The 12,803-nt window shown below is 36.8% G+C and overlaps 2 protein-coding genes across 2 annotated transcripts; both read left to right on the top strand.

Annotated features, from left to right (window-relative positions):
• The first annotated feature begins 797 nt into the window (after positions 1-797).
• Positions 798-1,463, top strand: LOC149951430 (uncharacterized). Its single transcript, XM_090168052.1, has 3 exons — positions 798-855; positions 930-1,283; positions 1,379-1,463. Exons 1-2 carry the CDS (start codon positions 844-846, stop codon positions 1,248-1,250), a joined length of 333 nt encoding a protein of 110 aa, XP_090024178.1. The 5' UTR covers positions 798-843; the 3' UTR covers positions 1,251-1,283; positions 1,379-1,463.
• A 5,877-nt stretch (positions 1,464-7,340) lies between these two features.
• LOC149951429 (uncharacterized) lies at positions 7,341-8,544 on the top strand. The gene is made up of 3 exons (XM_090170024.1): positions 7,341-7,404; positions 7,877-8,344; positions 8,410-8,544. Exons 1-2 carry the CDS (start codon positions 7,393-7,395, stop codon positions 8,324-8,326), a joined length of 462 nt encoding a protein of 153 aa, XP_090026150.1. The 5' UTR covers positions 7,341-7,392; the 3' UTR covers positions 8,327-8,344; positions 8,410-8,544.
• The last annotated feature ends 4,259 nt before the right edge of the window (positions 8,545-12,803 follow it).

The raw sequence follows: 12,803 nt of genomic DNA, 5'->3' as shown, positions 1-12,803 counted from the left end.
ATTTCCAAATTCCATTGCGATTTCTTTGAACGTTTGAGCATTAGTTTTGAAAATAAAATAATTACTTAAAGGGCCTCTAATCTATTTTTTTGGTAACACTAGAATCCACCAAACATTACACGCGGGTTCAAATGCCATGTGAGTCATCTATGGGGCTAAAGTGTAATCATTTTCATTGTGGCTTTGGTTTTCAACTTCTGTGGTATGAAAGCGGGTTTAAAATATTCGCCGAAACAAACGCAAAATTTATATTGTAAAAAAGACAATTTAAAAAATAAGAGTTTTGAAAAATAATGGTTGGTAAGGTGCGCGTTCCCTGAGAGGTTAAGCAAACTTTTCAATGGAACTTTGGAATCTGGAACGTCTGGAAAACTCTTAGGAAGCATTGGCGTTTCTGTCAAATGGTTGGCTGCTGAACTTTCCTACTAACTAATGGATGGAGCACCATTATAAACCGCTTAAAAAAACCCAAAATAATTAAGTTTACAACCTACATATAATTTAAAATGCTTGAAAAAAAGAAGGCAAATTCATTTTATAAGGAATTATTCAAACAGAAAGTGCAAAATAAAAATAAAACACTCGCAATAAACAGTTATTGTTGAAATACCGGAATCCCGTTATAAATAATTCTAGGGTTACTTTCTATTTGAAGGTGAAGTTTAACGATTAAATTCCTTGGTACCAACTTGATTCTTGGTACCAGGGTGTGTCTCGGTCTTTGGCCAATAATTTTCCGACGGGCTGCGAGCCAGGACCAATGAGTATATAAAGAGACGGACGAGCCCACGAATCTTCAGTCTTTCTTTGCATCAGCAGGATTAACAACTCAACTTCTCCACAATGAAATTCTTGGTATGTCTGATGGACTGCAGCAAGATGGTGGATATTCTTAGACCATAATTTGAACGTGTTTTTGTTCTTCTTAGGTTTCCCTCGCTCTCCTCGCCATGGTGGCTTGCACCTACGCCGGTGTCGTCGGACTGGGACACGCCGGATACGGTCTTGGTGGATACGGACTCGGTGGATACGGTCTTGGATACGGCGCTGGCTACGGAGGATACGGTCTGGCTGGACACGGAGGATACGGCCTGGCTGGACACGGAGGAGCCATCGTCGCCGGACCATCTGGCGTCATCAAGGCTGGAGGTCTCGGATACGGTCTTGCTGGAGTCGGAGCTTACGGACTCGGAGGATATGGTGGCCATGGTCTTGGTCTCGGTTACGGCTTGGGCCATTACGGAAAATAAGCCAACAATCCATTCGTCAACACGTTCTCTCAAGTACGTACTACGATATATTTTATGAAATTAACTTAAAATATATAATAGTGAATGTGTGTCTAATGTTAGAAAACCCTATTTTCTATATTTTACAGATTCCAGAATCCAAAGAAATGGTTTCTACCAGGAAATAATATATTTGTAAAAATGAAAATAAAATAAAATCGTTTGCATACCATATTTTTGGAATTTGAAATTTAGTCTTTATTTTATTCTGTTTGACTTAAGAATTATCTTCATCAAATTTAACCATTTATAATATTTAGTTACATTATATTGATGTTTACTAGGGTACAGTCACATCAGCGATACAACGCCTCGCAAAGTCAGTGACGAGCATTGAATAATTAATTATTTAAAATCTAATTAGAATACATTATCAATAAGCATTTCAATAAATGCTGCTTTCTTTTTCTCGCCTCACCCTACGCGCATGCGCGAGTCACTGAATAAAATATTTACGTGTATATGTAAGTTATATTTGTATGACTTGAGCACTTTTTCTTTCAGGTGGCGCTTGCGAAATAGAACGAGCCCTTCTATACTGAAATATTAAGCAGCGTGCGCTTTAAAATATAACGCTTTTACGTTTCTCTGTATTATTACTTCTAGTCAAATCATTGAACAGGTTTTATTTAAAAGTCTATTGAAACCATAAATTATTTCATAAAGTTTATCTAAAATTGCCGTTGTAAATACCATTTTAGCCATCGTTCTCGATACTTCTAGCTAGGAGCAACAAACGCAAGGAGAACGCAGCTAGCCTTTAAACACGCTAACGAAGGGTTGTGTACGAATTGCTTTGGACGAGCGTCACGAGCCTTTAAGCTATACGTTTTACGGGTGGGGGGAAGACAATTTCCGAATTTCCCCGTCCGACGGCAGCAAGCGCTAAAGCGTCTAGCCAATGAAAAATTTACACAAGAAAATCCACGACTTTAGACGGGTTGCGTTCTCCTTTTGTGGGGTGTTGTGTTTGTTGCTCCTAGCTTCTAGCTTCTTATAGTTCTGTGTTTATATGATTTACTACAGTTTCAACACTTCTTAAAACAAGACCAAAACAATAAATTAACGTCAACAACAAACCTTCACTGCAAATGCAACGATTTTTACCAAAATTTAAATTTATCTTCTTCGTTTTTTTCGGGACCTACACTGTAAGCTGAAAATTTCATTCTGGTTAAAACTACTCAGTTGTGTAGCCAAAATGTTTTCGACCTTCTGGATGAAAAATTAACGTATATTTCAATTTTCATTAGTTTGCGCAAAATTGTTAATATTTCCCATTGGAACCGTGTTTCTAGCTATAAAAATATAAAAGTTAAAAAGGTATTTATAATTTTTTGGCGGTACCCTACTAGTTCGGCTCGACTGTAGAGACAAGTGACGTGTTAGGACGACTGCGGCCAACTGGGCGCGGGTGGTTTACGAAGGGAGCTAGTTTTTAAGATTTTCCTTTCTTTGTTACACGTCTTTGCCGTGAAACACAACTTTTAGGTGCAAGTAGAATATTAATATACATTTTATTTGTGTAATTTTATAGATAGAAACAGTATTATTAATATATTAATTAATATTATTAATTTTATTATTATAATTATTTTATTTTTCATTATTTAGTTATCTAATAAAAGTTAGAATTTTAAAAGTCTCCATCTAGGTCAGCGGCCTTGAGAGTTAAATGTTTAAATAAAATTTTGCAGCGGGACTCCCGAAACATAGATTGACTTTGAGACTTAACTAAAAGAGGATAAGCTCCCACGAAAACGGAAGATAATTTATAGCCAAGATAGTATCTGCTTATCGTCTAACTACAACAAATAAAAAGCACTAAAATAAAGCCTAAATAAACAGCATACGTTTTACGTGCTACAAATTTCAGCCCTGTGGGTTATTAGCACTTGATATTTTTTTCTCCAAATAGTTCGCCGGTACACAGTTTCGGAAACACTGATATAGATCGTGAAAATGAAACATACGCCCCAGACCATGAGGGAGGAAGAGAGAAACGGAAAAAACCTTCGCAGAACAAGGAAATTTAACTGTCTCTAATCATATTAATTCTGTTTTGTATCTAATAAAAATGATGAAATTTCATTAGTGCTTCTATATTTATTTTGGACCCATTTGAATTAGGGGGTTTAGTTCCGATAATTTGTGGTTGGGAATCGATTGGTTATATGGGTGGTTGATAAAAAAGATTAAGGAACAAAATCCCCCCGGACGAAATCCCCCCGTCAAAATCCCCCAGGACGAAATCCCCCCGTCAAAATCCCCCCGTCCAAATCCCCCCGGACGAAATCCCCCCGTCAAAATCCCCCCGGACGAAATCCCCCCGTCAAAATCCCCCCGGACGAAATCCCCCCGTCAAAATCCCCCCGTCAAAATCCCCCCGGACGAAATCCCCCCGTCAAAATCCCCCCGTCAAAATCCCCCCGGACGAAATCCCCCCGTCAAAATCCCCCCGGACGAAATCCCCCCGTCCAAATCCCCCCGGACGAAATCCCCCCGTCAAAATCCCCCCGGACGAAATCCCCCCGTCAAAATCCCCCCGGACGAAATCCCCCCGTCAAAATCCCCCCGTCAAAATCCCCCCGGACGAAATCCCCCCGTCAAAATCCCCCCGGACGAAATCCCCCCGTCAAAATCCCCCCGGACGAAATCCCCCCGTCCAAATCCCCCCGGACGAAATCCCCCCGTCAAAATCCCCCCGGACGAAATCCCCCCGTCAAAATCCCCCCGGACGAAATCCCCCCGTCAAAATCCCCCCGGATGAAATCCCCCCGTCAAAATCCCCCCGGACGAAATCCCCCCGTCAAAATCCCCCCCGGACGAAATCCCCCCGTCAAAATCCCCCCGGACGAAATCCCCCCGTCAAAATCCCCCCGGACGAAATCCCCCCGTCAAAATCCCCCCGCTGCCGGACAAAATCCCCCCAAAACTAAGAAAACACGAAAATGTAGTATCTGCTCTCGGCATTTTGGCTAAAATGAAAGTGTAGTATCTGTTCACATTTTAGAAAAATTTTAAAAATATAAGAAAAACCGAATATAGGGAAAAATGGTAATTACAAGAATATCTAAAACAACCTCAAAATAGTAAAAATTAAATCCGAAGACTTAAAAAAAAATATACTGAAAAAAAAAAACGCAGATCTCAGTCTCCGTAATACTACATAAGCTTTTAAGCTGAAAACAGATACTACACTTTGATCTTGATGGGGGATTTTGTCAAGGGGGATTTTGTCTCATTACCATTTTCTTCGGATAACCCAAGAAAACGGTGCCTACGCGCCTGGGGCGCGCCTGGCTAACCTAACCGTTGCGCGCTCCGCGCGCTAGCCTTGATATAACTACCTCTATATAAAATCGTTTTCCCTATGAGAATTCGAGTATTTTGTCCGGCAACGGAGGGATTTTGTCTCATTACCGATTAAAAAACCGTTGGTTTTCCACGAGGGGCTGATCACTCCGAGTAATCGGTGTACAGAGCCGTACCTTTGACTGTACTAATGGGATTACGCGTAATCTTTGAAGTCCCTGCCTTTGGCAGTGCTAATCTAAGCGTAATCCGGTGTACAGACTTTCTAAGAGTGGTTAGCCCCTCGGTTTTCCATCTGTTGGCCTACAGTAATTTGAAGAGTATTTTTCACAGAGATCTCATTCTCAACTGTTGGCCAACATCGCTTTTTTCAGAACATTTCAAAAAATATTATTTTACAGTTGACAACTTACCAACATTGGAAACAAAATTACTATTATCCATAAAGAAAATCAGTAGTTGGCCATCAGCTGGTTTTAAAAAATTTAACTTCGATCACCCGACCGAAAAACTGCAGTTGGCCATTAGGACATTTCGAATCGAAAATCAGGGTTACCCCACCAAAGTTGGCAAACTTCAAAACCACTGCAGTTGGGCCAGTGACATTGCGCTACTAGGGATGAAACTCGGATTCTGTTGGCCACGATTTTCCAAATTGTACACGGCATCACCCCTGAAAATTTACTGAGTCTATTCCTACGCTTAAAGGTGTGAGATATGCGTAGGGATATATACTTACTGATCAAGCTTATTTTCTTTCTTCCCAAAACGTGTTTTGGAAAATTAGCGGTAGCTTGCGGAAGGTATAATTCTCACGTAAGAGATATCTTATATACTTCTGCCACTACTAATCGTGTAAAAACATGTCAAATATCAATTTAATAAGGATATGTATGAAACTTTTATTCGTTAGGCTTTTGAAATTCTCTGATTACATTTAAGCGTTTAAAAAATACCAAAATTTCATTTATCGTTTTCTAATTAATCCGGACGAAAACGACACAAAAACTATAAAATACTAAATTTTATTCATTTGCAATATAACTGGAAAATTAATATTTAAATACATACAAATTGAATTTTTATTTATAAAATATTTAATTTACGCTAATTCACTTAAATTAGATAATTTATTCAGTTTTATTGAAATCAAATTGGCTTACATTTGCCATTCAAATTTATATTTACATCAATTTAATAACTTAGAATTAATTACTGATTTAAAGCGATCTGATACAAATCGACGATTTAATTAAACCCTTTCATTTAAAAAATCATTGATTTTAAAAAGGATTTAAATAATTTCATATATGAAAATATACCAAATACTTTATGAATACTAAAGTATCGAGTATGGAGTATTAATTCCATTTCACTATTTAAATCACATTCTGTTACTGTGACATAAAAATTACCCTTGTAAAAAGCACTAAATATTTAAAATTTATTAAAATTGCCAATTGAAAAAATTATAAAAATTAAACCAATTAATCAAATTTAAAATTTAAACCAATTAATTAAAAAATTTAAAACAACCAAAAATTAATTACATTCAAAATATTAAAAATTAAACAAAAATAAAAAAAATTAAAACAAAAAAAAAATTAAAAAAATTAAAACAACTAAAAATTAATCATATTAAAAATATTAAAAATTAAACCAATTAATAAAATTTAAAATATTAGAAATTAATCCAATTAAAAAATAGATTAAACTATATAAATTTTAAGCCTTTTAAAAAAGTTTATAGCTGGCACGATCCTGTTGATAAATGGATGGTACTTAAAATTGGAATTTCAGAACGCTATTGGTGCGACAGTATTTGAAAGTCAGCAAAAATATTCTTACGAATTTAACCTAATTGCCAATATTCTAGAAAAAAGGCAAATATTTTAAATATCAGGAAACGCGTGATTCGTGAAAGCGGAATAAAAATCCGAAAGCCAAGATGCGAGACAAGATTTACAATCCTCATAAAAAAGGTTATTACATCATCCTATCAAATTCCAAAGCTTTTTTAGTAAAACTGAAAAGTAACGTGTTATATCCAGTTCGCAAAATTAGAATTAGCGTATACTAATTAAGATAGCAGTAAATTTAAAAACCAAGTCTTAATTACTATCCAAAAAGGAGATAAATCCTGGTTTTAGCCAAAAGGTTCTCCGCCTTTTACGTCGTCGAGAAAAAAGATAAACAATCCCGAGCTATCTCAAAATCGTTAACCAGTTTTTGTTGATTAAAACAAGCGTGTACAAAAGAATGTATTCCTTCAGGGCGTGATTCGAGACCCAACGGTGAAATTGCTTACAAAGCACCTTGTATCAAGAGCTCCCGCCCCCTTAAATTAAAATTTCATTTTATTTATTCGTGACTATAACGGTAGATTTCAAGGCTTTCCAGGCGCAAGACCAACGCGATATTTAAAATAAAAAGAGGCGGTTTTATACTGTTCTATTAGTCACCGCTATATTATAAATGTTTGTATATTTATTTTCTTATTTGTTTTCACGGTAATTTTTAAATACAACGATATATCAAGGCCTTTCCCTAAAGTTCCCACGTTCCAGGTGGCTGTGCTTTTGGGTGTGTGCGAGTTTTGTATTGGTCCGTTCGGGGTGTTAATGGGGGACATGCCATTGGCGCAGACACGGGGGCCTAACCTATTGCAAAATGGACGTTGTTCGAAAGAGGTATATAAGGATGGAATCGAATCCTAATATGACATTCAACTTACATCGCTATTTAATTTAAATCCTTTCTCTCGCCAAAACAAACCATCTACTTCATCATGAACGCTTTGGTAAATATATGTTCTTGTATTTGTTCTGGGTTTTTGTGGAAAATAAATAATAGCTATGGTGGTAATATGGAGATTGTAGTCGAAGCTATTGATGATCGTTTGCCAAAATGGCTTAGTAAAGTCGTCTGGTGAATTATGCTAGACATGGTAATTTACAAGTCCTGGTTCGAAAAGACATTGATAAATTTGGGCCCATAAGTATAATTTGTAGGGATATGTATGGGCTAATGCCAAGAAGGTTTAGTGGGTTAGGAATTGAATTTACCCAAAAAACCTACTTGTCCAATACAGAACTGTGGTTTGGTAAGACAACTTAAAATTATGTACTAGTTCGGAAAGACATTTACAAATTTGGGTCCATTGGAATAAGTAGGGAAGATATGTAAGGGTTAAGTAGTGTAATATTAATACCAAGATAGTGTATTTGTTTAGGAAGCAATTCTAACCAAAGAACCTCACTTTCCCATTGCAGGCTGCTCTCACCGTTCTCAGCCTGGCTGCTTTCGCCAGCGCAGGAATTGTCGGAGCCGGTTTGGGCTACGGAGTTGCCGGAGTTGGCCCATACGGCGTTGCTGTTGGTCCAGTTGGTCGCACCGTTGCTTACGGTAGCCGCATCGTCCACGGAGGCGCCGTTGTTGCTGCTCCAGCTGTTGTTGGTGGCGTCGTTGGAGGCTACGGAGTTCCAGGCGTTGTTGGAGGCTATGGAGTTCCAAGCGTTGTTGGAGGCTATGGAGTTCCAGGTGTTGTTGGAGCTTATGGCGTTCCAGGAGTTGTTGGCGCTGGTGTCGTTGGTGTTCCAGCCATCGCCGGAGCTTACGGAGTTAAAGGAGTTGTTGGAGGCTACGGAGTTCCCGGTGTTGTTGGTGCTTACGGCGTTCCAGGAGTTGTTGGGGGCTATGGTGTCAGCAAAGTCATCGGTTAAATCGTTCCACTATAACTTGTAAGTTACCTTCGCTCTGCGAGGTCCAAACGTCACCTCTAACGCCTCTCTTTCCCGTCTTACAGATATCCACGAAATTGAAGAGCTAACATATGTGACGCTATCCCTAATTTAAGGACTCTGGTTTTCTTACTTTTGGGATTAGTACAAAAATAATATGTGCACCAAAAACTAATACTGCCAAGTAATAAAAAAACAGTGATCATATAAAAAATATCGCTTTCAAAGTTTATTTATCCTACAATTTAGTTCGGAGTGGAGATCGGTGCATTGATATGATTAAAAGCAAATTATCTGAAGTTATAAGTACTTTATGTTATTCCACTTGTCAAATTTACGGTTTAAAAGTCGAGTGCTAAAGGGCACTATACACACAGATTTCATATCAGGATAGACCAACAAATAATGGACGGTCACTCAATCGGTAACAGTGTTTTATTATAGAAACACCCGCCGCCAGCGCTGTGATGTGACTTCCGTAACCACAGCTATTAGTAATACATTTTTAAGAAATTATAACTGATCATATTGTACAAGAGTAGATATATTTAAAACTACAGCCACCAGAGGGTTTCACTCTCATCCCTTATTTGTTGATCTAAGAAATCACCACTTAGCGGCCTTTTTACCTAATAGTGGGTTTCAATTCCGTAACTTTGTTTGTAGAACATAAAAACAATGTTAAAGCTTAATATATCTATTTCTACTTAGGGAGAATGACTATATGGCTGCGTTCAGTAAGACTCAACGGAGAGGAAACAGTTTTCTGAAAAAATATTTTCGTCGCGACCGTTGTTGAACGTTTCTTACGATTGCTTTAAATTTATTAAAATATCGTCTGCCACGTCATCCCGAAAGCTGTGACGTCAAGGAACCATTGATCAACAAAATATCCGCCTCTTCCAGCCGCTTACTTCGTTGACTTTCCGTTTGCAATCGTGAAGGCGAAACCGGAAATGGCAAAAGTCGTACAGTCGCGAATGCGCATTCGACGGCCCAACCGTTTATCGTTACTGAACGCAGCCTATGTCAAGACGATCCCCTTTTTTGAAGGGAATGGCTCTCTACCCGCAGCTGTGTGCGGAGTGGAAGCTGGTTGCCCCATTGCTTAGAGATCGCCGTTTCAATAAGAAATTATCCAATGGACGCTTCAATAAAAGATACTCGGTTTCCACTCCCCTCTCCAAATTCATCTGGGAAGGAGCTATTTCCGGTCGGTCGGTTAAACGGTTAGAATGGCTAGCCAAATAGTCGTATTTAAGCCAATTGGAGACGCGTTTTTGCGCTCATGAGAATTTTGCGTCAGATAAAAACGCGTCGGCTCACGTGTATAAGGAACATACTAATGTTAGTTTTCGATCATATATTTTAAGGTAAAATATATAATGTTACTAAAACTAAGTATAAGAAGATAATATTATTATTATTATCATCATCCTCTTATGGTATAAATAATTAAAATTATATGTAATATTTTTATATTAGCGGGCAATTTTAAGGCTTCTCATGGAGGCAGAGTTAATTCATTTCGTATGAAATTATCTTTCGGAAAAAGATGAAAACTAATTCCTTTAGAACTAAACGTATTTCTTTTGCAGTACGGTATGCAACAAGTGTTTCCTTTTAACCAGGTAATTTTTTTGGCATGTTAAGGCTTAGCAAAAAACCGATGTTACGTTCGAGAAAGTTTCCAGCTTTCTAATATTTCAACAAGCACTATATATAAATAATAACTTATGAGTCCTGGCTGTCGGAAATATTACTTCTTGGCAATTTCTGGGAAGATGTTTTATTTAAGCGCCTATTATTTAATTTTATTCATAACCGCAAATTATTAAAAAAATATACGAAAAAAACGATTATTTTTGCATGTTAAATCGTTGGTTATTCGTATAAAATGTTCATAAAAGATCGTGTTTAAATATACTAAAAAATATCAGTCGTAAAATTGTATCTTTTTTTAATGACGAGAAATTAATTTTTAAACGAGCGAAATTTACCGCCAAGCGAGCTGCCATTTTCTTTCGCCTTCCCTCCGCAGACCGCACGAGCTGCACGCGGAGCAAGCGCGCGCGGGGAGCAGAGCGCTGTTAAAGCCTGTTATAGCGAGAACAGCGCGTGATTAAAGTCCTAAAACGTCACCCGAAACAAAAAATGGCAGATCGCTTGGCGGTAAATTTGGCTCGTTTAAAAATTAATTTCTCGTCATTAAAAAAAGATACAATTTTACGACTGATATTTTTGAGTTTATTTAAACATGATCTTTCAAATAGACCCAAGTTTTACCCAACCTGGACTTTTCCTTTAAAAAACGTTTTATGGTTAATCGGAATTTTGCCGGTTAATTTATTCGTTTCGTCGACCTCTACCGTTGCTGCGCCTTTTGTCGGGATGAGTGGCTTGGGTCGAAGGGTTCTACTACCCATGCTGGATTCGTCACCTGTTCGGGGTTGTAGATGCTGGTGTAGGGCCGTATGATGAGACCAGCGGTGTAGTAGGCGTTAAGAGCTATATGCTGAGCTTGGAACACTGGATTGGGAGTACGTCAAAAGTATAGTCATACCGAGGTGTTTCTCCACGATTTTTTGCAAACGCATGTACCTTGAAAAGTCCTAAAAGGAAATGTTTCAATGGCCATTCGTTTTGCTATGGCAACGAAAAATTTTTTTAACCACTCAAATTTAAACTTTCTCTATAAAAAAGCACGAGTTTCTCAAAAATCTTCCAAGATCTTTCCGGTAGCGTTCCAAACCGGAAGAGATGGTAAGAGGTCATGTTTAGAAATTAAACTTCGTGGTTTTTAAACATAATGCTAAAAACTGATGTTTAATAAGGGTATATTGCGTTACAAGTATAATGTATATTTCGCGTTGTTTATATATTTCGTTTAATTTCGTTATCTTTTTTCTAAAAAAATAATATTCGTTAACCACCGTTATATGAAGTGTTAACTACAATATGGACCGGGTTCTTATATCATCTCATAATTTTAAGTTATTGGTAATTAAGACTAATTAAATAACACTAATGTATATACATCAATAATTTAACATGAACTACTAAAAGTTAATAAAATAACATTACTTTTGATGTGATTTAAGGTCGTATTAACACAAATATAATTTAAATAAATATCGCTAAAATATAATCAGGCAGTTAAAGATATGAAATCGACAGTATAGGCAGTAGGTTTCATTAATTCGTATCCAATTAATATTAATGTTATTTTAGATCGTAATTAAACAACTCAAATATACGGCTACTCAAAGAGTGGCGTATACGGCAAATTACCACATGTTTTAAACAACAACCCCCGAACCTTTGAACATGTTTAGAAACTAATCTTAAAAATCTTTAGACGTGTTTTCATTGTAAGCGCCAAAAGCATTTAATATGTTTAATCTCTAAAAGTAGTCTATCTAAACACTTTTGATCGATAAATATGAGAATCCAATAACACGTTTAATTTCTAAACGCATGATGTTGCAAAGCTGAACACCACTATCGCCTAAACATGATCGTTTTTAAACATGATAGATATTCAGTTGCATTTTGGTTTTTAAGAAAGTGTTTAGTATCTAAACACCTTTTTTCTATGAAGGTCTACTTAACCTTAATCATGTCTCCTTGTTAGTGTAAAAAAATACATTCTTGGTAGAAATAACGTTAAGAATATTTGGTGTGAACCACCAACGTTTGGAGCTCTGGCCGCTCTTGCAAATTGCTTTAGAAATTTTTGGCGCCACTGTACAGGGGAATTTAAAAAATGAAGCGGTCTTCCGTAAAGATTGCTTTCCAGGTTATATTCCCTTAAATTAGAAAATAAAGCTGTATCCATTACCGATTTTGTTAATTTACTAAATATGTTCTGCTTTCCATAAAAATGAAAAAAGCTTTCCAATTTTCGGTTCAATTTATATAATTAGATTCATTAACGTCAATTACGTTGTTAATATTGATTATAACACGAATTGAGTATTTGTAAATTTTAATAAGCTCATTTTTTAGAACCTGAAGCAACAATTTACACGACCGCGAACCAAATTGTCGTTGGTTATTCAACGCGGATCTTTCCGAAAGCTGTTATTGCTGAAATTGTTGTCACCCTTCGAAAATGTCAGTCAAGGTTAGCTTCATGCTGGGGTTATGATCACGCGGAGGAATTGAGTCTGCGTTGTAAATCTGGGCGTAAGAAGACGCTTTCTTCAGAATTTAATAATTAATAATTATTTATTAATAATATAATAATATAATACAAGATATATTATTATATAAGATGGGCTGGGCTGAGTCTTTAAAAGGCTTTTGATCCCGTATTACGCAAGACATATCAGAACAGGTTACGTATTAGTACCAAATAAAATAAGCTGAAATTAACAAAAATTATATTAAAATATTAATGACAAAATTATTTTCTTATTAGTATATATTTCCTATAAAATAATAATTAATTTAAAAA

The sequence above is a fragment of the Leiobunum rupestre genome, chromosome 3 (assembly GCF_980474605.1).
Source record: "Leiobunum rupestre chromosome 3, qqLeiRupe1.1.hap1, whole genome shotgun sequence".
NCBI lineage: Eukaryota > Metazoa > Arthropoda > Arachnida > Opiliones > Sclerosomatidae > Leiobunum > Leiobunum rupestre.
Note: the sequence above shows the minus strand (reverse complement) of the source record. Positions and strands in the feature narration are given on the sequence as shown.